At 38.6% G+C, this 26,066-nt stretch overlaps 2 protein-coding genes across 2 annotated transcripts; both read left to right on the forward strand.

Annotated features, from left to right (window-relative positions):
• Positions 1 to 3,833: 3,833 nt before the first annotated feature.
• LOC136250639 (DNA polymerase theta-like) lies at positions 3,834 to 13,077 on the forward strand. Its single transcript, XM_066042864.1, has 5 exons — positions 3,834 to 3,942; positions 4,687 to 6,302; positions 6,907 to 7,100; positions 8,560 to 8,702; positions 9,740 to 13,077. The coding sequence occupies exons 1-5, from the start codon at positions 3,850 to 3,852 to the stop codon at positions 12,977 to 12,979; spliced, it is 5,286 nt and encodes a 1,761-aa protein (XP_065898936.1). The 5' UTR covers positions 3,834 to 3,849; the 3' UTR covers positions 12,980 to 13,077.
• LOC136250640 (single-strand selective monofunctional uracil DNA glycosylase-like) lies at positions 13,046 to 24,693 on the forward strand. The gene is made up of 4 exons (XM_066042865.1): positions 13,046 to 13,169; positions 22,171 to 22,381; positions 23,878 to 24,215; positions 24,266 to 24,693. Exons 1-4 carry the CDS (start codon positions 13,135 to 13,137, stop codon positions 24,474 to 24,476), a joined length of 795 nt encoding a protein of 264 aa, XP_065898937.1. The 5' UTR covers positions 13,046 to 13,134; the 3' UTR covers positions 24,477 to 24,693.
• The last annotated feature ends 1,373 nt before the right edge of the window (positions 24,694 to 26,066 follow it).

The raw sequence follows: 26,066 nt of genomic DNA on the forward strand, positions 1-26,066 counted from the left end.
AGCTACAAAGAAACCACCATGTAGAGAGTTTAGCTGCAAACAAATCACCTGTAGAGAGTTCAGCTAGAAACAAATCACCCCGTAGAGAGATCAGCTGGACGAAGTCACCTTGTAGAGAGTTCAGCTACAAAGAAACCATCATGTAGAGAGTTCAGCTGTAAACAAATCACCCTGTAGAGAGTTCAGCTACAAAAAAATCACCCTGTAGAGAGTTCAGCTAGACGAAGTCACCTTATAAAGAGTTCAGCTACAAAGAAACCATCATGTAGAGAGTTCAGCTACAAAGAAACCACCATGTAGAGAGTTTAGCTGCAAACAAATCACCCTGTAGAGAGACCAGCTAGAAGAGGTCACCTTGTAGAGAGTTCAGCTACAAAGAAACCATCCTGTATATAGTTCAGCTACATTTCAAGTCACCCAGTAGAGAGATCAGCTGCAAAAAAATATCCTGTGGGGAATAATGGGCGTGTAATAAATATATGTATATAATTTGTATAATTACTAATAAAATCAAAAATAATTGAAGTATTACAAATCTTCTTTAAGTTCTTTTCTTCTTCCTGTGGTAAAGAAAAGAACACATGGGTTAAAAAAGCCCCAAAGCCAGCCATAGGCTGGCTTTGCAGTATACAAATACAAAAAGAAGTGATATCTAATCAAAAACAGCCAAGCTGTAAAAAAAGGTGCGGCCCCCAAAAAGGCCATGGTGAAAAAAGATGTGAAATCCAAGGTGGCGGCCAAGAAATGGCTGTGATGGTAGGTTAATGGTTACATTTTAATAACGACAATTCAGGTGAATTTGGTGCCAAGGCCAAGTGGCACAAAATTCACCTGAATTGTCGTTATTAAAATGTAACCATTAACCTACCATCACAGCCATTTCTTGGCCGCCACCTTGGATTTCACATCTTTTTTCACCATGGCCTTTTTGGGGGCCGCACCTTTTTTTACAGCTTGGCTGTTTTTGATTAGATATTATATAACAAGTTGATGTTATGAATAAAAACCAAGCACCATCTAGCTAGCTAAATTAATTAACAATGTACAAACTGATCTATCAATTATTAACTAATAGGTTTTTGTCCCAAATTAAGGAGCTCATAAGCACCACAAGGCCTTCGGTGCTTATAAGCTCCTAGTACAAACACATGGACACAAAATCACAATTTACAGGCAATCGCGAAACTTTTATGTTAGTTAGCTAGCTACATCTGTTACTATGCATTGTATTTATATACCAAGACATTGGCATACATGATCAGTATCACAAACTTTTCTGCTGGTAAACAGAGTAAAGTGCCTCCACGCATAGCTTTCCTTGTCTACAGTATGCACCCTGCTATATGGTATACAAATATTTGCAAGCTTGTTACATTATAAAGTACAAATACTTTCAAGTCGAAGTACACTTCTATAAGGCCTGCTATGGTATTTTTTGGTTGTTAAACACCTAATGGGAAGGCTGTTTTACAAAGCCTGTAGAGTCGAACAGATGGTTTCCATTAGTCTCGCGTGACCAGACCACTTTTTTTTTTCTTTTTCATTTGGTCAGGAAAAAAAGGGTCTGGTCCAGTTCGAATACCCGCACTTGTTCTCAAAATCCCAGTTGTGGTGGGGATTTACTCTATGTGAACGTCTTAAAGCATTCTCGAAGTATGCTCGAATGGACATTAAGTCTGCCAGTGACTGGGCAATTGAAAAGATAGGATTCCGACCATTCAGTGATGAACAGGCAAGCTACGGTTTTGTAATGTTTACATTGATTGTAATAAGTGCACATAGAATAAATCCCAATCATGACTAGGATTTTGAGAACAAGTGCAGGTATTCGAACCGGACCAGGCCCTTTTTTCCCCTGACCAAATGAAAAAATGTAAAGGCAAAGATCACACGAGAACGGACACATGACTGAAGGTGTGAACTCATGGACCAAAATATTTGTTGTAGGCTGCTATTGTGTGCGTGATTGTAATTGATCAAATGTTGTTTAAGAATTGTTTAATGATCATTACTAAGTCATATTAAGTGATAATAGCCTACTGTACCAACCGTCGAGTGATATGACACACTTCAAGGATGGTTTCACACCTCCGACGAATGACACGTGGACCCGAGAGGCATCACAACAAAAAAGCGGTCTGGCCATGCGAGACTAGGTTTCCATGTGATGACAACATGTGAGCCATGGTGAAGTTCCATGAACATGCAAAGCTATTGTACTATTGCAAATTGATGCCTTGGTGTTACAAGTGAAAAGAACTGAGACACAAGTAATCCATGTATAGTCAGTGTTGGGAGTAACATGTTACATAAGTAACGAGTTACATAATATTATTACTTTTGTGGTAACCAAGTAATATATAACGAAATACACTATAAAAACGGGTAATATAACTCAAGTTACTTTACTTACAAATGTAATGCGTTACCTAAATATAGTTACTGTAACGAGTCTAATATTATGTAATATTATTACTACAAGTAACGAAGTTACTAATCTTGTTAGTTATCCTCTGAGTAACGCCTAGCCACAACGAAGTAACGAAGTCTACTGAATGAAGTTTATTCACCAGCTTCTTACTTATTATAACCAAGATTTGCATATTGTCCAACAACGCAATCATGTCACGTGATAAGGTGGTAGTTTCACACGTGACAGCTTAAGGCTGTGAACACAAAGTAATACAATATGTAACATTATTATAGTTACTTTATTTTATGGGTAATATCAAGAGTTCATAATATATATACTAAGGAGAGTATCCTACTCTCATATACCCCTGTAGAAGGGCGTATCGTGAAGTTATGACATAACGACAAGATGTTGTGGTTTGTGACGTACATGAAGCCGTAAAAGTGCAAGAATCGTTAGCACCGTTTCACACTTGCGACGCTCAGGATAGCCGTATTCGCGAATGGCCTAGTAAGAAACGCCTACGAAGTGGTCTTAACCCATGAAGGAACGATTGTAGTTGGGTGAGAAACGCTTAGAGCTGGAGTTAATTTGGTTGCTAGCGACGTTGGTAGGCACGCGTTCAATCGATACCATGTTCAACTAATGACATCATTAATTATACAAAGAAAAACGGGCGAACTCAGAAGTGTTATGTCATAACTTCACGATACGCCTTTCTACAGGGGTATATGAGAGTAGGATACTCTCCTTAGTATATATATTATGAACTCTTGGTAATATGTAACTGTAACTAAATAGTTCAGTTGCAAGTAATATGTAATATGTAACTAGTTACTTTTACAAAGTAACTTGCCCAACACTGTGTATAGTATAGTTATGTCAAAAGGCACTTACCAGGCTGAAGCAACACCAATTAGTGATAAAGCAAACCCGTAGTGTATTAGCTATGTAATACTGATAAGCTACGCATGTCTCACCATGTCACAGTAGCAGTGAAATATCAGTTTGCTTTCTTTCATTTGCCGGCTTTGCTGAAAATTTTATTAGCGTCATAGTATCTAACTGTCTGTAAAGATGCACCACACCGTTGAATAACAATAACCTACGGTAGTTATGCCTCACTTGCGTACTTTTTACAGACAGGGCACTTATGTCTGACAGTGGTATCTATGCTTTTTATCAACACCTCCACAAAACTATGCACTGGGTATTTCCAGAAGCTAGAGCTGAAAAATTGAAGACACTGTGATTCTTCAGAGAGGACTAAATCTTGTACTGCCAAACTACATTCAATCCTTTAGGCGACCAGTACTGTTCGTCACTTTTTGTATGCGCCTGCGTATATAGACATGCAGTACACTGTGCAGTTTTGTAAAACATCGTATATATGCGGGGGATGAAATGATACAAGTTTACGGAACAATTTTGAATTCATGGCGCTCTGTCTTCCGGCCTTTCGTCAAGGAAGCGGACGAAAATGTAAGTGGAAAAAATCTTTACTCGGGAACTCTACAAATACCGTAAAGGTAAAACATTCAGTATACTAGATTTTTGTGTGTGTTTTCGCGTAGCCGGCCCGGGCTTTCCCAGGGACTAAAGCATAGGTGCGTAGTAGCTGAGTCTAGGTGTGTAGTACAGTGAAACTTCACTTTGTGGCCACCTCAGTAATGAGGCCACCTTGTTACAGAGGCCAGGTCCAGCAAGTCCAGATGTATTTTTAGGCCAACTCATTAATATTTAATATAAAGTAGTAAAGGCCAGTGACCTTTTACTGCAGGACCAAACCGAGTCTATAGTATCTATGGTAAAACTAATACAATTTTCCCTCAAATATGCCAGCAGAGCAGACAGGTATCACTGCAAAAGTTGCTGCTAATATAAGTGCATAATGTAACTGCCAAAAGCTGTACTATTCTGGCAAATGTACTTCATGCTTTTCCTCAAGTAATGAATAATTAGTGTATTCCTACCTTTCACTGTGTTTATGTCAACTGTAAATTTCTGTTACGGCAAGCTAGCCAGTTGTTGATTTGTTGAAAACCCAATAATACCTAGTTTTATGGCCAGATTTTTGGCAATAGGACCACTTATCATGAGTCCCTATTAATGAGGTTTCACTGTAATAATATATTTGTTTGAAGTACCCTGATAGTTGCATCTTTTAGTGGGGTGGGGAATGGGCAAGACTATAGTATGAAAGATACAACACTTACTGTTTATGTTTTTGCCTTATTCTGCTTATTGAATACAAATATGCTAATATTGTATAGTCATTGAGTACTGAAAGATCACATACCCAAGTGTTTACTGATGATATAGCAGTTAAAACTGTAGCTTGTCTTACACCCCCAATAATATTAAGTCAGTCGCTTGGACTAGAAGAGAACAGTGAGTTAGACTCATTTTTAGAAAAACTAGAAAAGTATTCCCAAAGCAATTCTCTTTCCGAAAACAGTGAGAATGTACCATCGACTACTGATGCTGTTACCTCAAAACAAAATTGCAAGTCACTTCTACTGTTAAGCAGCTGGGATTTACCCCTCATGGTTGTACAGCAATATGAAGTGGGTGGGATTTCTTCAATGTTCCCCTGGCAGGCTGAGTGCCTTCTGTTACCTAATGTATTAAGTGGTGGCAACCTCATATTCTCTGCGCCCACTAGTGCTGGTAAGACTCTTGTGGCAGAACTGCTAACATTAAAGTGTGTGCTGGAGAGACGTAAAAAGGTCTTGTTTATTCTTCCATTTGTCAGTATCGGTCAAGAGAAGACTAGTCACTTTCAGAAACTGTTTGGTTGTGTCAATGTTAAAACAGGTGGCTTCATGGGTGGACAGAGTCCAGCTGGCGGATTAGCATCAGTAGACATTGCAGTGTGCACCATTGAGAAGGCTAACAGTATAGTTAATCATTTACTAGAGAAGGGAGAACTCTGGCAAATTGGTGCAGTAGTGATTGATGAGTTACACATGATAGGTGAACCTCATCGAGGCTTTCTACTGGAGCTATTAATCACTAAGGTATTGTATGCATCTTCCGTTGATATCTGTTCTAACTCTTTGACAGAAGAAAATAACCATATTCAAATAATAGGGATGAGTGCTACTCTTCCTAATGTAAAACTGCTATCTAGTTGGATAAAAGGTGAACTATTTTTAACCGACTACAGGCCAGTCGTTTTAGAAGAGATGGTGTTTATTGGTGATACACTTTATGATGCATCATTTAGTAAACTGAGAAGTTATTCTAATTCTAGTGATGAAGAAGGCCTCACACAGTTGTGTAAGGAGACTATTTCTGAAGGGCATTCTGTTCTCGTGTTTTGTCCTACACGGAGCTGGTGTGAAAATTTAGCTAAAAAGCTTGCCACTGGTATATCCTGTCAGGATGATAATAGAGCTATAGGTACAGTCTATGAGAAACTACTGCAAACAATGGTTGGGATTGATCCAATATTGAGATCTACACTATCTCATGGAATAGCTTTTCATCATGCTGGGCTCACTGTTGATGAAAGAGTGATTATAGAAACTGCTTTCCGTCAAGGCATCATCAGGTTATTGATTGCCACATCAACCTTGTCCAGTGGAGTCAACTTGCCAGCACGAAGAGTGATTATTCGCACCCCTATGTTCTGTGGTAAGCTGATAGACATTCAGGTGTACAGGCAGATGGTAGGTAGGGCTGGAAGGAAAGGAGTGGACATAAAGGGAGAGAGTATTTTGATTTGTAAACAGAGTGAACGAGCAAAGGTTACAAGCTTGCTGAAGTCGGAGTTGAATCCAGTTCACAGTTGCATAGGTGGAGGACTCTCTGGTGATAGTAGTCATAACCCAAATGCCATGAGTAGAGCATTACTGGAAGTAATTGTCAGTGGAACTGTTGTTAAGTGAGTGGTCCTTCTTGTAAATAATTTTGTTGGACTGTATTGTGCATACAGTAATGATATAATTATACTAACTAAGATGTTTGGTTTGGCCCAACCTTCACAGATGTTACACCCAGCTATTTTAAGTGGTGTGTGACTATGACTACCTTGTTTTTCTGTACTAAAGCTAGGCTCTAATACATGCTAACTTATATGCCAGGCTATAATATACACATTTGGGTCTGTTTAAATTCCAGGGCCTAAGGTCATGTGTTGTTACAATGGAGTCTAAATACCTGGATTTACACACTTCAACCTCTTGCTCACTGTTGCAAGTAACAAAAAAAATCAAACTAAGTGAGCACAGTCACTACCACTTTAACCATTACTATAATACATGCTAAGAACTGCCCTAGTTTGTTTAAATGCCTAGCCCAAAATCATTTACACCCAGTCATTAAATATGGTAATTGACTAAATAAGACACTAACTACTATAGTGGTGTTTATGTGCATAGGAAATAGTGAACTTGAGTTAAGCAAAAGTAATATGTGTCAGTACTGACTAGTTTGGAGGTTGATATTCATGGCACATATGCCATCTTTTTGTTTGCTACCTATTTTAGTTACAAGGATGTAATGAAGTATGCATCTTCTACTTTACTATTTACTGAGTACATGGACCAAAAGACTGAGACTGATACCTTAACAACCAATGATCTTGTGAAAACTACTCTGGAGTTTTTAATTGGGAATGAGTTTGTTGCTGTAATCCAACCTGGACAAGATGATGTTGAGAAGATCGATCCTCTGGCAAATGGTACAGTACATTTATCCCTAAAATCTCATGATCACTGTAGTACTCCACATACTCCATAGCTGACTGTCAACAGACTGTGGGGTACTTTATTGCTTGGGTCTACATACAGTGTATCTATCTGCAACCATAAAATGTGACATATAGCAGTATAGGTTTCTGTTAAAATAAGACGGAATCCTATTTCACATACTATTAGTAGTGAACACCACATGTACAGCAGGTAATGTTTGTTAAGACCAATTTCTTCTTGCTAGTATTCAATATAGCTATGTTAGATGTTATGGCATGGGTTATGAGTAACATTATGGTCATTCAGTTTCAATAGAGTAAGGAAACAATTCAAACTAAAAGAGAGTCTGAATAGCAGGTTCAGGGCCTTGGGTATGTACATTTCAAACACTTGGTAACACCCAAGAATTATGATGTGTTTATACAACCAAGAGTTCATAATATTATAGTGGGGGAGACTGAAACTGATACTGTAATATTATGTTTGAGTGAGTATGGGGTGCACCAAATTCTTTAGACATTGTACACATCTCTTACTGACTTGCTTGCATAATTCAGACACACAAGGGTATGTGATATGCAGACCACCAGTTATTTTAGAAATACAGTGTAATTTTAGAATTCTGTTTAGTTGGACACCAAAACAATTGCTGTATTTAGAGTGGTTGAGTGTTCTCTTATATAACCAAGATTCTACTGTCTTGTCTTGTCAAGAGAAGGGCGACCTTGGAGAAGTAAACAGGGTATGTATAGTCAGTTCTCATTCATCTTCACCTGAGCCCTCACTTTTTGTTAATAAAATTATTGTTACTTAAGCCAGCTACTAGTAGTGCTGTGAAGCTCTTTAAACACTGACACTGTTTATCAAAAGGTGGGCAAGAACAGATGGGTTATAACTTATATGGCTTTAAAAATATCCTGTACGTTTGAATAGACGATTCAAGTGCATAAACATTTACATAAAACATGCTTGTTCTACAAAACCTTTGGGAGTAACACATGTTCACACCTCTTTGATATTACTGTACTGCAGACCCCTAGTTATCCGATCCTTGTTTGTCCATACCTTTGTTTATCCGAAATTGAAAATGACCGTTTGTTCTATTAGAGTATTTTGAGTACAGGTGTATGTTCTATTAGAGTATTTCAACAGAACTCTGTAAAATTAAACACTTTTGCTATTTCCTGAGATCATTAGGGGTTCGGATAACTAAGGGTCCACTGTAGTTGGAAGGGGCTCAGGTGAATGTGAACTGACTATAGTACTTTTGATAGAATTTTCATCATTCATGTTACAGATGTACATGCTCCTGGCTATATGTACTACACACAGTGCTTCCGGGCCGGAATACATACATACAGTAGTACCATTTCCTGTACTCTAATTTTTGTTTACAAGTTACTATAAATTATCTTTGATACATTTACTGTATATTTTACACTTGTAAAGGAGTGCAGTATTGTGCTACTCAGTTGGGAATGGCAACAGTTGCATCATCTTTGTCTCCTCATGATGCTATTTGGGTCTTCAGTGAATTGAGCAAGGCAAGGAAGAACTTTGCACTGGAAAATGAGCTCCATCTCTTATATCAGGTAGAGCCAGGCAATTAGTAGTACAATGCATGCACATACAAATTATACTTTTAACCTGATCAAGCCACTTGGTAGTGTATTGGTGCAGCCCTAGAAACTGGGTCACACTGCTAAATTATTTACAGGAAGAACAAAAACATGATTTTCACACACATAGCTGTGTCATCCCTTATCCATTTTGAGTAATTTTTACAGTAGGATTGATTGCCCATCTGGTAGGAGAATCCGCATTATGTATGTATGTGTATACGTATGTGTGTATGCATCGTATGTAACTACAGTATGTACGTATATACATGTATTATAAACACACATCCAACCTTGTAACTACGTAAGTGGTTTTAATTGAGGGCTCCTGATTCAAGCCAAAATGTGTGGCCTACTGAGATTGTTGTGAATGTCTTGCCACAGGCTTTTCAAGTACTTAACAATTGCAATATACATTTCTGGCCTCCTAAGCTACCAGTTTTAACAGTGTAATAAAATACAAGGAACATGTCATACATGAATATGTATGAAAGCTAGGAATAGTCTTGAAAAACATGATTGTTCAATTGAGTAATATGCCTTACTATTGGGATGCTATTGATTTCAAGAATAGTAGTGATATACACCCTCGATTATCTCTAGTTATAGCTAAAATCTATGCCTAGGCTTATATCACGAGCTATCTTCCTCCTGCTAATTATTACACCTTCTCCATCACTTTTATAAACCAGAGTATTGCAACACTTTTAATCTCTTTATCACTATTTACTGATACAGTGGAGGCAGTCACTTTTGGGTCAAAATTTCTTGGCCTTGATATGCAGGTAGTTGTTTTTGGGTTAGTGTATTAGTGCCTTACTAGGTAGAATTTAAAGCAGACCTTTAGAGAGGTGGTCTTTTTATACAGGTGGCCGATAAGACAGGTTCTAATGTATAATCAATCACACATCGCTACAGAATAGAGTAGTAAACACACTGGTCAACTGAATGTTTGCTTTGTTTGTATAGTGTTTATACATCTGTAGTGTAGTGTACATATTATTCTGTAGGTAACTCCTATCCACATTCAGCAGCAGTGGCCCTCCATTAACTGGTATCAATACTTGAAACTTTGGGAAGGACTACCAGCAGATATGAAACATGTAGCAGACCTGGTTGGTGTACAAGAAGTGTTTCTCATACGTGCAATCAACCACAGGATTACAACTAGAACTACAGCACAACAAGCAGCCATGTCTGTACACCGTCGTTTCATGATCTCCCTAGCACTACATGATCTTGTTCATGAGGTACCACTGGCAGTAGTTGCAGAGAAATTTGGTACATCGAAAGGATTGTTACAGTCACTGCAGTTGTCAGCTGGTGGATTTGCTGGTATGGTGACCACATTTTGTCAGAAATTGGGCTGGTCTAACTTAGAGTTGTTGTTTGCTCAATTTCAGTCACGACTTGTGTTTGGTGTTGAGCGTGAACTTTGTGGTATCATCCGTGTTTCTCTACTGAGTAATTACCAGGCAAGGACGCTGTATAATGCTGGCTACCACACTCTTACTACAATTGCTAGTGCTAATATTTCTGCCATTGAGGTTTGTTTACGTACTGCAACCCCTTTCCATTGTGCCAGGGCAGCTGATAATTCTCCTGATAAGAAAAGTAAAATGCTAAAAGAAAGGTTAACTGAAGCTGAGCTAATCATCAAAGAAGCACAAAAAATCATTTCTTCGGATATAGGAATACCAATTGAAACGTGGCAAGCAAAGTTACCAGACCAAAGCATTGATGTTGAAAGCAGCAAAAAGACCCCATCATTTAAGAGGAGTCCATCAAGAGAAACTAGAGGACTAAAGAAGATGAGACTACAGTTAACACCACCAGATGTAACCAGTACTACCATATTAAATGATATTCCTCCGCAAGCACAAAGTACCCCCAGCTTGAATGATCAGAAAATTTGTCAGGTCATTGACTACAGTAGAATTGACCATTCAGCTCAAATTACTAGTCCAGAGCAGGTGATGGCACAGTCACCATTGTTGATAGATGAGGGAGAGCATACTAAGGAAGATGATTATAGTGAAGTGATGTTTGGAGAAGTGTCATCTACTTCATGTAACATGTCAGTTGAACTAGTTACCCCTCAACTGGCAGTGGCTGATATCAGCGTTGTGGCTGAGTCTCCTCTACATCATCCTGATCTGTCTCAACTATCTCACATGTCAAAACCAGTTTCTTCTGTTGAATCTGAGGATGTTCTCACAGTAGATAATCAGGCTGAAAATGAAAGGTATTCAAAGAAACTAACAAAGTCAAACGTTTTAAATACTGCGGTGTACTCTCATTGTTGTATTACAGTGAAGAAGGTCGTGGGTACTGATGTGACGGAGGAATTAATGAAATTACAATCACTATCTGTGTATGTTGTTACTAAACCTACAAGTCATGGGATTGGTGATGGTGTGAGAGGGTGCAAGAAAGAGCAGCAACTGTCAAGTGGTAGTATAACTGTACCAGTTTTATGTTGTGAGATCACTGGACTTGTCTTTTATGGAGGAGGTACACTTGTATACTTCCTTAGTGTGCAAACTGATGGCAACTTACGAAACATTTTTAGTGAGATTTTAGGTAATGGTTTAACAATAAAAAAGACTTTGGTGGCATTTTACATTCAGAGACATGTAAAACTGCTATTAAGTGGCCTTAACATTGACCTATCTGATGTAGCCTTGTTGGATCCTAGTGTTGCTCATTGGTTGACTAATCCTGATGGGAAACAGTTGTCATTACAAGATCTGGTCCACCGTTACTTACCAGAAATAACTAATATTTCATTACAGAATGGTAGCCGGGAGTTTCCCCTCTCTGTTAAAGGTAACTCCAGTCAGCTAAAGGCCATATCTGAGTGTGTGTTGAGTTTCTTACTCATGACTAAACTAGAAAACATCTTAGTAACTGAAGAATTATACCATCCTCTTGTTGAAATAGAAATGCCATCTATGTTGTCTCTGGCCAAGATGGAACTGAATGGTATAGGGATGTGCCAACAACAGTGTGCTCTGTACAAAAAACGTCTTCAAGATCACCTGCGTAAACTAGAACTAAAAGCTCATAAACTTGCACAGCAGAAGTTTTCATTATCATCACCAGGTGAGATAGCCCGAGTTTTGTTTATTAACTTAAAACTTCCAGTTGATGGTCGTATTGGGACAAAGAGTGGTTATTCAAAGGTCACCACTAAACAACTGAACCACATCAGTACGTGTAAGGAAGTTTTAGAAAAGCTCACTTTGTTACATCCACTTCCAGCAGTTATTATGGAATGGCGAACTGTTGCTTTGACACTGAGTACAGTTGTTAGTCCACTGGAAAGAGAAACTTTATCTTCCACCAATCATGATATGGTAAGGGTGTATGCTACATGTCACACTCATACTGCCACTGGTAGAGTTACCATTGCTAAACCAAATCTTCAAAGTGTTCCAAGAGATTACAAGTTGTGTTATGAAGGTGACACTTCTGGTCCTTTACCAGAAGACCAGCACACTAATGTGAGCATTAGAAATTTGTTTATTGCTACCAAAGGTTGTGTACTGTTATCTGCTGATTACTCCCAACTTGAGTTACGAATGATGGCACATTTATCAGGTGACCGGTCTCTTCAGAAAGCTCTCACTAGTGGTCAAGATGTGTTTAAAGTTATGGCCAGCGACTGGTTAGGCATTCCACTATCACAACTAACTGATCAGCACAGACAACAAGCCAAGTCCATTTGTTATGGATTAATGTATGGAATGGGTACAAAGAGTTTGGCTGTTCAATTGAAGATATCAGAAAGTGAGGCTGTCAACTTGGTAGAGACTTTCAAAAATTGTTATCCTGGTGTGAAGTCGTTTATTTCCGACACAATCCAATCATGTAAGACTAAAGGATACGTGGTCACAATGTCAGGTAGAAAGAGATTCTTACCAGCTATTCACTCAGTGGATAAGTCGGCACAAGGTCAAGCTGAACGACAAGCAGTCAACACTGTTATACAAGGATCTGCTGCTGACCTAGTAAAGATGGCTATGATCAATATTGATCAGTGTATGAGCAGATCTGATGATTGTTCAGCACGTCTGGTGTTACAGTTACATGATGAGTTATTGTATGAATGTGCTGGGACTAAAACTGATCGAGTTGTTGACACTGTTTGTCATGAAATGACCACAGCATTTAAAGGAAGGACAGTTGAATTTCCAGTTAAAGTAAAAGTCGGACGTTCTTGGGGAACTCTCCAGGCAATCACCTAATTACACTGTAGCTATAGCATTGTATACATAAATTATTATCTTTTCCATAAATTGCCTAGAATACAAGCATACTAAAAATAGTTTTATAGTGTAACAATCAGTATGCGGAATGATACGGAAATTGTTTATAAAGTAACCGATTGTGGGTACCAGCAATGGCAGAAGCTAAAAGAATTCGTTTGAGCGAAAGGTATGTGTATTGTAATTGAATTGAATTCTTGCATGCACGTATGGTAACGTAGAGACCGTTTTATGCCATAACTAAGCGATAAAATACTGAACTCGTACCCAGACCTTTAATATTGGCCGTTGCTATTCGTACGGTCATGTACGAATAGCTCACGTGCTATTTGTACGGTCACGTACGAATAGCTTAGTCTGGCGCGGCCGCCCCTTCGCATAAAGAGGAAGGGTCTGGTCACTCTAGCATTACAAATTTGTAGCGGTAGAATGTAATTAAACAATGACATCACAACAATGGCAACAAGAATAACATGTCTGACGACCATACAAAGTAAGCAGATCTCAGTTACACCGTATAGACGACTACCAGCAGCCTCAATCATATCTCATCTTCATGAAACTTCGCGATAATTTCTTTCACTCATTACGTATCTATGGTAACTTATAAACAAACGTCACAAAAATTCAGTAATTACCAACAACGCGATCTGATTGATGTTCGGTAACAGGCTACAAATTTTGTATGCTAGAGTGACCAGACCCTTCCTCTTTATGCGAAGGGGCGGCCGCGCCAGACTACGAATAGCTATGAAATCACCTTGTGCTATTTGTACGGCAGTCCGTATGAATAGCAAAAAAAACTTCATACGATGGTACGTACAAATAGCCTACCTGCTATTCGTACGGTCACGTAACAGCGTAGCTAGGGTATAACTACCACTTGCCAAATGATATTCGTTGGCAACGGTCAGCTGCCTCCTCAGTGACAGAGATTGACATACAGTGCGTATTTAGGGGTGGGCCTATGTCCTACCAAAGAGTTTTGGTATGTGAGATCAAGATATTGTAATAAAGTAATCAATCACTCGAATAAAGCAGTCACATTATTTTAGAGAAGCAGTACTATGATCAAATTATGCAGTGCAGTGTGTTATATTTGGTGGAGGACTGCCATTGTCAGCAGGCTGTGACCTCATTTTGCTCCAACCCAGAGTCTAGATCCACCACTGTTGACATAGCTCATTCAAACTCAGCTGACTTATTGAATTTCCATTCATGGTGCAGTGACACTGCATGCTCACTTGTACTATGTATGCGTGTAGTCTCGGTAAGAGCATTCATAATTTTTATAATACAGCAATAATCACAAAATCAATATTCAGATAGTTGTACTCAAAGTAATACAGGAATATCAATCAGTTAACTGTTAGCTAGCTAACATATAAAAAATACAAGCATGTATATTATAGCTATGTCATAGCTAGAATAAGATGACCATGGATTACCTTGTGGTCATGATGGCATGATGCTAGATTTCTGCCAAAACAATGATCATTACAGGAATATATACTCCAGTAATCAATTTGCATTTGCACTTTCCAAGATGGACCTGAAGAATTTATGCTGATCAAGAATTAACAAAGGCAGCAATTTATTTAAAACATCAGTTGTGTGACTTATACAACTTCAGAATCTGACATGGGATTGATTGCTACCCAGTGGTTGTAGTCAGTGTACAACAATTGACAGTATGCATGCAGCTCCTATAAAGCAATTCCATAACACAGCATTCAGTAAAACTTGAAATACAGTCTTGAGGAATTCTTATATTGTGTCCTGTAAGTCATGAGATTGGTCACGTAACAGTTGATGAGTGGCATTAATCTTGTCGTACTAGTGTAGCTGGGAGTGAGATACCTAATGTGATCAATCCATTAAGTACATTGCAGCAGTAGTTGTACTGTTGCTTATCTTGCAGTCAGGGTGACTGTTCAATGAATTGCTGCAAAGTAGAAAGTTGACAATGAGGTTTGCTCATCTTGAAGTGGTTAGTACAATGGATGGTTGCTAATCTAGAAATGCATGGTTGCCAACTGTACAGTCACACTAATTCGGTAATGCTTACTCATTCTGCAATTATACGATCCCTTTCTGAGTACCTTTTTGGTGCACGTGTTGCCGACGCTGATTCAAATGATCGTCCTTGCCGGACTCAAAATCGTCAGTGTCTGCTGTACAGGTTTGCACAAATTCGGTCAAGAATTCGGCTTGCTGAAACGTCAATATTGCATCACAAAGATCCTCTGATACTTTAAAATCCACCAAAGCATTCGACATTTAACTCTAGTCAAAGATGTACCAGCGTAGTGCAGACCAAACGTACGTGCCAAAAGCCACGTGTAGTTTCCAGAATACAAAAATCGTTGAACTGGCTCGTTCATTATGAATCATATGACTGCCGTACAAATAGCTCAAGAACTACTCATACGTGACTGCCGTACGAATAGCCACTCCATTTAATATTACCTTTCCCACATAAAAGAATCAGTCTCTGTCTAGCTAAATTATAGACTAATGATTTTATATACGGGCAAGGGCAGTCCATTTAACCCGGGGGGAAAAAGACCATCCCTTCGAGGGCGTAACTGAATCCAGAGGTCGAATGTGGGTAAGCATAGATACAGTACTTGGACAAGGGGTAGTCACTACCAATAGTCCTGTAGAACCATCTGCGACCGGGATCAAAATCAAATCAAGTGATCAAGAGTTAAATTTGGAGTGATCAAGACGTCCTAGAAAGTGGTGATTAAACTAGCTCACAAACGAAACGAGAATTTACGAGAATATGCACTAAATTATCAAGCAATCAAGGTATATTTTCGTCGATCAAAAACCTTGATCCAGGTCGCAGATGGTTCTACAGGACTATTGCTAGTGACCATCCCTTGTTGGATAATAATACACATAACTTGTATCTTCAGATTATTATCTTGTAACGTTTTAAGGGTGTCACTTCATACTATAGAATCTGTGACCACAGCTAAAACTGTCAAGGTTTATTTTACACAAAAGATAATGGTCAAGCTGTTTTCCCAGCGCGGTCACAGCTGTGCTAGTATGTAGTGCACAAAACAGTGAAAATAAACAGAACCAGGTCAGTGGTCGATACAAATTTCAACACAAGTCAGCAATCAAAACCAAAATGTGAATCTTGACTGGCTTTGCAGTCTTGATTTACAAATAAATTAAAAACCATTTTTGGTCAGCCAGCCTGCCTATCTGCCAGACCACAGTTGTTAGGCTTAGGCTCAAATTAAGTAGTGCACACTTTACACCACAATAACATCATGAATGACATGCTTTTTCTGGTTCCAACAAGTGCTTCTCTATAAAGTACCTTTGCTTTTTATGTTCAATTACGTGGTCATTTTCTTCATGCAAAGAAACCTTACCGAGGCATTAATTTTCACTTTTGAGAGTGTATTTAAAACATCGCTCTAACAGATTACTGAAATAATTTCAGCACAAGTGACTAAACAACTAAAATATCTAGGTCCTGTGGAAGCGATTTTTAAAGTTACTGGTTGTATAGACGTTTTGTTGAACTTTTAGCAGCTTTTTCAAGTGAAACAAGTTCTTTGAAGGCTTGTATCTGAGTCACTGGGAAGAAACACGCCAAAAGTGCTTCCACAGGACCTAATAAATTTAATATACTTTATCACCATGCCCCAGAAATGTCAATAGAGCCTACAGCTTTTTCTGTATTAGGCAGCAGAAAAACATGGTAGTGACAGTTGCAGCTGAGCGATGTACGGGGGCTGGTTTACTTGTGTTACTACAACAAATTGTAGTGTTCCTCAAACTACACTGTAGCTACATAAAAACATTAAATATGAAGGGCTTCACCTTCATTTAAAACTTTTCACACTGCTAGACTGGTTTTATGAGCTTCTCAAAAAGAATCGATAGGCATTCAAAATTTTTAATGATTCCCCGTGACTATATCGTAACCTTAAATACTTATATGTATGAATTAATTTCTTTTTTATTAATCCTATTACATGTAAACTTGCATGTACTGATGTGATAGGACAGGTGCTACTAGCTCCACAGATTTGCACATGTGCTGATTAGAAGTTCTACTCTTTAGTAGTTCATTTTTACTATTTGTTTGCATGATTATGGATGCATGTACAGTAGATTAAAAGTGCTATCACCATGCATGCTATACCTTTTAGGACATGAATGGTGCTGATCCTTAATGCTTCATTCCCAGTGCATTGATTTGTGTTATTGTGGTTGATGTGGAATCTGAAATTGTCCTCCTGCATGTGGGGCAGGTACCAATGTTAGTTTATAAGCTATCTGTCTGGATTCTTTTATTGATGCTAACTTGGCAATCATAGTGTGTATCAATGCAACACTTGGGCAAAATTAAGCATGCATCATCTACCTCCAAGTTTTGCTGTAGATTGCTCATTTGTTCTCTATATACACAACTGTTGAAGGCATTGATGTAGAGGAAACTTACACTGCATTCCTGTCAAAATCAGACAAGCTTCCCTGGTATTAACACATAGAACTATTAACAGGAGGTCCAGAGCTTGATTCCTCAACTTTTTCTTCACTCTGCCACCTATTTTTTATGTGTCAGATAGTGATGACACTTACTGGTATTGCTCCACAGTTTGTGCGATTCTTGGGAATGTTTGTAGCACAGTTGATAGGTGTATGGGGCAAGCTACAATGTAAATGGATGTACGTTTGTTTATCTGTATTTCTCCTGTGTGTTCTATTAGACTAGCACTCTTTCAAAATTTCAGTCTTTCTTGATGTTATTTGCCTAAATTTTAAACATGTACCTATAAGAGCTAGAGTCCCTTTTATTTTAGAGTGGACCTAACACATGCACTTAACATTCTGGTACAGCAGTCATGCACTGTACACTGTACTCTAATAAACAGTCAAATGTATCTGTAGGATTATACATACTCCTATCAATACAAACAGCATAATACCCCCTCAAATTATTGGTTCTCTTCAAAGGAGGTACCGTATAGTAAAAAACTTTGACGGTAAAAAAGTTTGGCGAATGCCCGCAGTTTGAAAATTGACGGAAAAAACATTGACGATTGGGTGGCTTTTGTGAAATTACGTAATGGCGTACGACAAGGCACGTGGACTCTCGTAAACTGGTTTGGTCAAACCGAAACCACGTGCTAGTGAAAGCGTGTAGTTTGCTGTAGTCTCCTGCGATGCCAAGATCGTCGTTTCGTTTTTCAGTGGACTCTAGCAGCAGAGGTTATCATGAGTACCAAAGTATATGGCCGAATCCAACCGCATACGATGAACTTTTATGCGAACGAGAACCTGGAAATAGTCACGATACACATGCCGTTGCCATCAAGAAATATATTTCTGGAGTACTTTCGACTGTGGGACACGTTCCTAGGAAGATTTCTAAAGTGAGCTCAATCTTTATAAGGCGTGGTGGCACGATTCAGTGTAGGGTAAATGGGCACCGACGTTATTCAGCTGACCTTGAGCAAGGAGGATTAGAAATTCCTTGTATTTTAACCTACATTATAGATGACCAAAAGGAATGGGCAAAGACACAGGAAACCATCAATGTAAAGTTGGGCATAAAAACTGCAGATTGTGTGGATGATTTAGTTAATTTGGACTTTCTTGCTAATGCCAGTGCTGAGTCAACTGCACCGCCAGTTGCTATGGAATCTATAGATGGGTCTGTATCAATGGTGGATTTAACTGCTCAATGCAGCACTCAAGATCAGGTTGATCAGTCACCACCAAAAAAGAAGCCAAAAAACTTTTGTGAAGAAGACATAACAATGGGCCAAGAACTCTCTGATCTTGAGATCAATCTTTCACAGGAGTTGCTAAAAGCTCAATATCCAAAAGTGAGTGGACTTCAGTCTACACTTTTTCAAGAAAGAAATCAGCTTTTTCCAAATGGTTTTCTCACTAACTGCATCCAAATTGTTCACTGTCAAGCAAGGCATCACTGGGTTACAGCTTCGACTATAAACTGCAAGTTAGGTGAAGTGAAGGTTTTTGATACGTTGTTCAATCACTGTGATCAAGAAACAACTGGAATAATTCACAAACTCTTTGCTACAGCAAATTTTCCAAAGCTCACCATAACAATGGGACGTTGTCAAAAGCAGAAAGGAGGGATGGATTGTGGGCTGTTCTCTATTGCTAATGCTACAGCCTTGGCTTTTGGATTACACCCAAGCAAGCAAAAGTATAAACAGTCGGCAATGAGAATGCACCTAGTCCGCTGTTTTGCTGCAAAACAAATGACTCCATTTTCAGGGCATGCAATTAAATAATGTGGATATATACCCCACTACTTCTCATGCTTTGCTATAAGTGTATGTTATGATTCATTAAATAATTTATTGCATTAATAAAATTATCATTAAAATCAAATACTGGTTGAGTTAAAGTAGAATTCCAGCTTCCCTGAAGCCATTTATAATGATGTCAGGTTTGCTTTTAATGTAGTCATAGCAAGATTTCATCCACCCAGCTCCCAATGGCTTGACTGTGCTAAGTTTTAAATCAACAGGTTCGTGTTTCGACTCTCCTTGCAACTGTGTACATACTTTCTTGGCATACCAGGTCTGAAACTCGTTTCGTAAGTGAGATTTCACTGATTTGTTCACACTCAAATCTAGTGGTTGCAACCTATCGGCGCAGTTTGCTGGAACCAATACAACATTAATGTTATTTTGATCGAGGAGAGTGAGGATTGCATGAGTACACTGGGCTTTGAAATTATCAAAGGTAAGCAATGCTGGATAATCACTAGCAAGCTTTAATTCTTCCCTCTTCTTATGGATGTATGGTAGAATAATGTAGGTAATGTACTCTTTCATCGTGTCCTCATTTGACCAATGATTAGCAGAAAATGTTATGTGCCAATCCGACGGAAAGTCATAATGTGGAAGGCAACGTGTTGTTTTCCCTTGATAAACTAATTGAGGTGGCAAAAACTCTCCACTCATGGAACCTGCAAAAACAGCAGTTAGCTGTCTTTTGTCGTCTTTGCCTACCAATTCAACCCGTTTTGCCCCTTCTTCAGCCATCGTCCAATCTGAAACTGGAACATAATGTATTCCAGTTTGATCAAAATTAATTATAAGCTCCTTAGGAATTTCATCCATTGATACCACTACCTCCATGTCTAAAACGTAGTCTCTCTTGATTTCTTCAAAGTCCTCAACAGAGATTTTAGCTTTTGTTGTAGCCTTCCTCCTCACAAACCCCATTCGCCGTAACAGATACTTTGCCCATCCTTCTGTCAAAGCGATTTGTTGTAATAAGTTGGCATCTTTGTGCATGAGTATACCCTCAGCACTAGCTATAACAACAGCAGTGTTGATAACAAGGCCCTTAGCTCTTAGAACCCCAACATACTCCCTGACCTGTTTATCGAGTTCTTCACCCAGCTTGAGTGGTCGTCCAGTCTTTTTCAGACAGAGTTCTCGTGATTCTTCCTGTTCAGAATCGTCATTCACAGTGCCAACAGATTTATTATTTGCCAAGTCTGCCTTATATTTATTCTTCCACCTCCTAACAGTAGGTTCTTTCAAAGACGCAAATTGATCAGGGTATTTGCTGGCAAAATATCTCATCGAAGCGGTTGTTCCAAACTGTGCCGCTCGCTTTGCGATAGCAAATCTTTGGGCATCACTCACTTTTATGTAATTACCCCTGTTGGAATCAGCATCACTGGAGGATTTCGTTGACGGCGGAGGTTGTAGCTTAGACGATACCCTTTCATTGGCCGCTTCGATTGCTCCCGGTGGAACTTTGCTGCTTAACGGTCCATGTGGAGCAGGTAGAGCAATATCTTCTGTCTTCTCTTTTGGTAGCGGTTTGAAATATTGAAGGATAGACTTCATCACAATCCGTCAACGTCCCTGGTCAACGTGGCCACTCGATTGTGATCATGTGATAACTGAAAAGAAAAAAAAATGGCGGTAAAAAACTTTGGCGGATCGAACCTTATTCGCCAAATTCGCCAAAGTTTTTTACTATACGGTAATTCTAGAATAAAAACAGGGATTAGCATTGTAAATGTTTTGGGATCAATTTTAAGTTGTTTTACTCGGATAACTTTTGGAACAACCCCACTCCACCCCTAGATAGTGCATGAGTGCATGAGTGCATGAGTGCATGCTGTGTTTACTGATTTCTTATCATGAGTTATGCCCTGTGAGCATCTGTCCCTGTTGCATAAACCTGTATAGTTTACCACTGTAGCTCCAAGGAACTTGTGTTAAGAAATAATCCATCAATTAACTTTCTGCTGGTAATCATACCACCATAATGAAGCATTTCATTTACTTTATTCTGTGGAGCTGCATGGACTATTTAAATTGCAACATTGTAGGGGTATGTCTACAGGGTGTACAGCTGTATATAGTCAAATAAGTACAAAATTTTTCTCAATCAGGTGCTTAGCTACTGTAGACTTACACAAGACATAATAAATACTAATCTATTTTATGTAACCTGATCTGTGAATATGTGACATAGCCTAAATTGCAAAGTGTAAAACATTTGTTGTATAATACTTGCTAAAAGATTCCGTGCCTGATTCTCAGTAAAGCAGTGATCTAATGACAAAACCTGACTATAAGAATTAGTCATGTTTGGGTACAGTTAGCCTCCCCACCAAGTGTGGTACGTATCTGAGTGGCCTGTGGATCAAAGACAGGCTAGGCATGGATTTTTTTCAAACCCCTTCTAGGTGTTTGTCCCGTTTCTAGTCAAAAATTTTTGCTTACGTTCCTTGGCTCATGGTAAGCACCTTGCACAGGCTCTGTGCCCTCCAGTGCCTAACTGGTAAAGCAGATAAAAACAACAACTTTCCCCTACTTAGCTGTCCCCCCTGATTTGACCACCGAGTGTGGCACTTGGCCGGTATCTGGGTGGCCTGCAGATCAAAGTCATGGATTTTTTCAAAGGTATTTGTCTTGTTTCACTTTAGTCAACGATTTTCGCTTAGGTTCCTTGCCTCGTGGTAAGCGCTCTGCCTCCAGTATGCACCCTCCAGTGCCTAACTGGCAAAGTAGATTTTTTTTTAAAACTAAATTGTCATGGTTGCATTCTCTGAGATTGACTGTCTTTATGATTCCTGCTATTATCTTGCTACTATACTATTGATAAGTATTATGTGAATCTCACATTAGCAATATTAGCAGCCAGTTGGTGGATATTGAAGATCAATTGTGTACTAACTTGGCTACCATCACACTTCATGATCCAGTGTGTGTAGTATATAATCCATTGAGTTATGCAGTGGAGACACACCAGTGTTATGTACATAAATATGGAAACTCTACAAAGCAGTTACTCTTCTTGGGAATGAATCCAGGTCCTTATGGAATGGCTCAGAATGGTGTACGGTTTGTAATTATTGCAGTGACTGTTGGTTCTCTTCTGTTACCATTATATTAAGATGCCATTCAGACACACATGTTCTTTAAGTTTCATGTGGCTATATTCTATTTGTACATTTGTTAGTAGCTTCAGTCACACAGGGCTACTGTCCTTTTCAATGCTAGCACTGTTTATCATATGAGCACTATGATATGAGCAAGAATATAGAGTTGTGTTGCTTTAAAAATATCTAGAAAATAGGAATGGGATCATACAGAATACAGTGTACAGGTTAGATTTTACACCAAAATGCTTCTTGGCAGCATTACACAATCCTTCCATTGTAGCAATCAAACATCTGGCTTTTATTTCACTCAAATGTAAAATTTCTTATTTTTCCTTACACTTGGGTCTTTACATAATTATGGTGAACTAACTTGTACCATCAATGGTGTCAGATACATTGTGCATGACTAAATACGTGCTCTGACAACTGTCACTTATTACTGAAAGGCGAAGTGGCCATTCCACTTCATTTTCTGAGAAAACTATGTTCCACCCATTATGCGGCATTATAAGTGCAAGAAACACCTCTACAATCAATTCAGTGACTACAGAAACTGTACACACCTCTGCAATATCAATTGTCACTGACTTGAAAGTGAAATAGCGTTTTTGCTTCTTTGTCAGTTCCCCCATTGTTACAGTGTTATAAACAAAGAACAGTATGAAAAATACCTTTGCAATTAATTCAGCCACCACAGATAATACAGACAATTCTCATGATAGCCTGTAGTGATGAATGCATTACTGTGAATCAACACCTTTGTGGTAGTGAAGACCAAAATGGGACACACAAGGATTTGGAAACTTACTGGAAGTGTTTTGGGATCACTCTGGAGGCATTCTTGAGTTTAGTTTTGTATAACTAATACACCCAAGCTAGAAAATGAGGCAGATTTTGGCAGGAGCTCATCAAGTCCGAAGGACAAGGACCCAATGAGCTCCTGTTTTCAGGTGATAATTTTTGGGCATGAAATTCCAAGCCTTCATCACTGTTATACAGTGCTGCCATACCTTGCACTGTCAGCAAAGATAAATAGGACACAAAGGAGGACACAGGTCATGAAGCATGCATTGTATGTACTGCGGTATACCAAAAGGTACCAGTAGGGCTGAAGCAACTTCAAACAGGTAAAAATGAAGCCTGTAGCCTTAGCCATTATCAAGTTACACTTGTCTGAAGGCATTAGTCAGGCAGGCAGTCAGTCAGTGGAAAATTCCACCAAATATATATATTTTTAAATTTCGTGGCAACTTTTTGGAAGAGTTTCAGGTCATACTGAAGGCACTTTTGAGCTTGGTTATACCACACTGCCAAGATGCCATGAAGGTATTGTGAGGCTGGTTTTAGGGTGATATTTTTGGCTAAAAAAGCCCTAACCTTCACGATCTGTACTATCATATTGTATGATAGAATTACTTCATTAGCATTTACTTGTGTTGTACATGTATAGGTTCCTTTTGGAGACAGTCATTATGTGAAGGAGTGGTTGAACATTAAAGGAAATGTATACAAGCCAGTTAATGAGCACCCAAAGCGTCCAATTAATGGTCTAAGTTGTGACAGACGAGAAGTTAGTGGGACAAGATTTTGGGGCTTGATGGAAGAATTATGTGGAACACCAGATAAATATTTTACTAACTGTTATGTACACAACTACTGTCCATTATGTTTCATGACTAAAACTGGTAAGAATGTTACTCCAGCGGATTTAAAGGCAGTTGATAAGAAACTGGTAGAGAAATACTGTGATGTAGCATTACTGAGTGTTATGGAACTACTGCAAGTCAAGTGAGTATACAGTAGTTGAATGACTATGTTGTGTATCATTTCATTTTTAGGTTTGTAGTAGGGATTGGTAAGTATGCAGAGAGACGTTCTAATTTGGTAGTTCAAGGACAAGTCAACTCTAAAGTGGTAGTAGGAGGCATCACTCATCCTAGTCCTATTAACCCTCAGGCTAACAAAGACTGGAGAGGAATGTGTGTTCAGCAACTAACTGAAATGAAACTGTTGGATGTAGTGAAGGAACAAGTGTCTGTAAATTCCTGATATTACAATATAGTAAAAAGGTTTTCTCTAATAGCAAAACCACAGCACAAAGAGTTGGTCTACCACTATATACAGTGTATATAGTTTATACAGTTGGCAGTATAAGTAGCGAGTACCTTAGTTTGAGTAGTGGTGTTATCAATAAGTATGTATGTCATTCAGGTATTTAGTATTCTTCCAAATTTACGTGTAAATTAAATCTGATTCACAAAATTAATTCTGCATATAATGAGCATTCTTGTTTATGCAAACAAAGCGACTCGTACATATCTTGTACCTAACCAGCAAGGAGAAATTTAGGGTGATAATCATAAAGGTAAATGGCATTCAATGCAATGAGCTCACAGGATACAGAGAAGATTACAACTGTGTTTTGATCTTTGCTCTGTTCACTGTGCTGTGACACTCCTGATGCTTGGGCTGGAAGGTACGTATCTAGGTAACCATTTACCATTAAATTAAACAAAGTAATTAGACTGATTTGACATGATTGATGATCGTATCTACATTTTAATGTCACGTATTGTGTGGTCCTGCAACCAGAATACAGGAGTGGATATAGGGGCCTCTGATTTGATGGAGTAGGCGATCACAGATTTGGGACAGTCTCCAGATGCTGATGTTTCATTTCTGACAACTGTTAGCTCACACAAAAAGCTAACAATGCATGCCAAAGTCATAGTTCAAATTATTCTTCATTAATTTCATCTACAAAACTACATGAGTGCCCTTAAACCATATTGAACTTGACTCTATAATACTATGCTTAAACCACTTGTCAACAATATATGCATACTTTGAAGCTATAAGGCTTAGCTGCTGCATTTGCCTGATGTGTGTCCAGCTCTTTTGTGAATTATGTTATATTTTCATCTTTAAATAATTAATCCTCCAGTCATCCCAAAAGAATTAAACTATAGTAGTACTAAGTGTCCCTGTTCATAACATAACTAGTATTGTACAGTTTGAAGGCTTGGCCTGTGAATTCACATAGCTACACTAAAAATTATGATGAAAAATTTATATTATGAAAATGTTAGTTACAATATAAATCAAATGCAAATCCATGCAATGTTCATCTAATAGATACTGTGGTAATGTATGCTTCTCTTTGTAAACTGGTTTTCATCACTTAAAACTTTAAAAGGGGACTTGTTAGTCATGACAGCTGCATGCACATCCCTAAATTAAGCCATGTAAGTATTGTCACTAGGCCTTAAGGGTGCAATCTCCAGTTGCAAAAGATTAATTGGATATATGTGTGCAACAAGTCATTCAAAAAATTAATATGTTTAAGCCTCTGTTGTAGGGATAAACCTCAGGTGCAGATGCCTCCATGTGCATCTCATACTGATAGAGTTGGTGCTGGTATTATGGTATAATGAATGCTGGAAGGATTTTGGGTTTGGATCATTGAGGATGTGTAATAGTACAGAATTCCACAGAAAGACAGTGTTAACGAAGAATAAATAACAACAAGAGTTGATGCCGGGTTAACTGTAGTGGACTTAGCCAGCTATTGACAAAATGATGACTTCTGGTAGATGAAATTGAATTGAATTAACAGTGACAATTGAACTTAATGGTGGT

Source organism: Dysidea avara, chromosome 3, assembly GCF_963678975.1.
Source record: "Dysidea avara chromosome 3, odDysAvar1.4, whole genome shotgun sequence".
Lineage (NCBI taxonomy): Eukaryota > Metazoa > Porifera > Demospongiae > Dictyoceratida > Dysideidae > Dysidea > Dysidea avara.

Excerpts from the sequence above, each read along its gene's own strand:
- LOC136250640 (XM_066042865.1), top strand. The coding sequence starts at position 13,135 with ATGGCAGAAGCTAAAAGAATTCGTTTGAGCGAAAG. Across the intron at positions 13,170-22,170 it reads AGAATTCGTTTGAGCGAAAG|CAATATTAGCAGCCAGTTGG; the intron begins GTATGTGTATTG and ends ATCTCACATTAG. Across the intron at positions 22,382-23,877 it reads ATGGAATGGCTCAGAATGGT|GTTCCTTTTGGAGACAGTCA; the intron begins GTACGGTTTGTA and ends GTACATGTATAG.
- LOC136250639 (XM_066042864.1), top strand. The coding sequence starts at position 3,850 with ATGGCGCTCTGTCTTCCGGCCTTTCGTCAAGGAAGCGGACGAAAATGT. Across the intron at positions 6,303-6,906 it reads GTCAGTGGAACTGTTGTTAA|TTACAAGGATGTAATGAAGT; the intron begins GTGAGTGGTCCT and ends TACCTATTTTAG. Across the intron at positions 7,101-8,559 it reads GATCGATCCTCTGGCAAATG|GAGTGCAGTATTGTGCTACT; the intron begins GTACAGTACATT and ends ACACTTGTAAAG.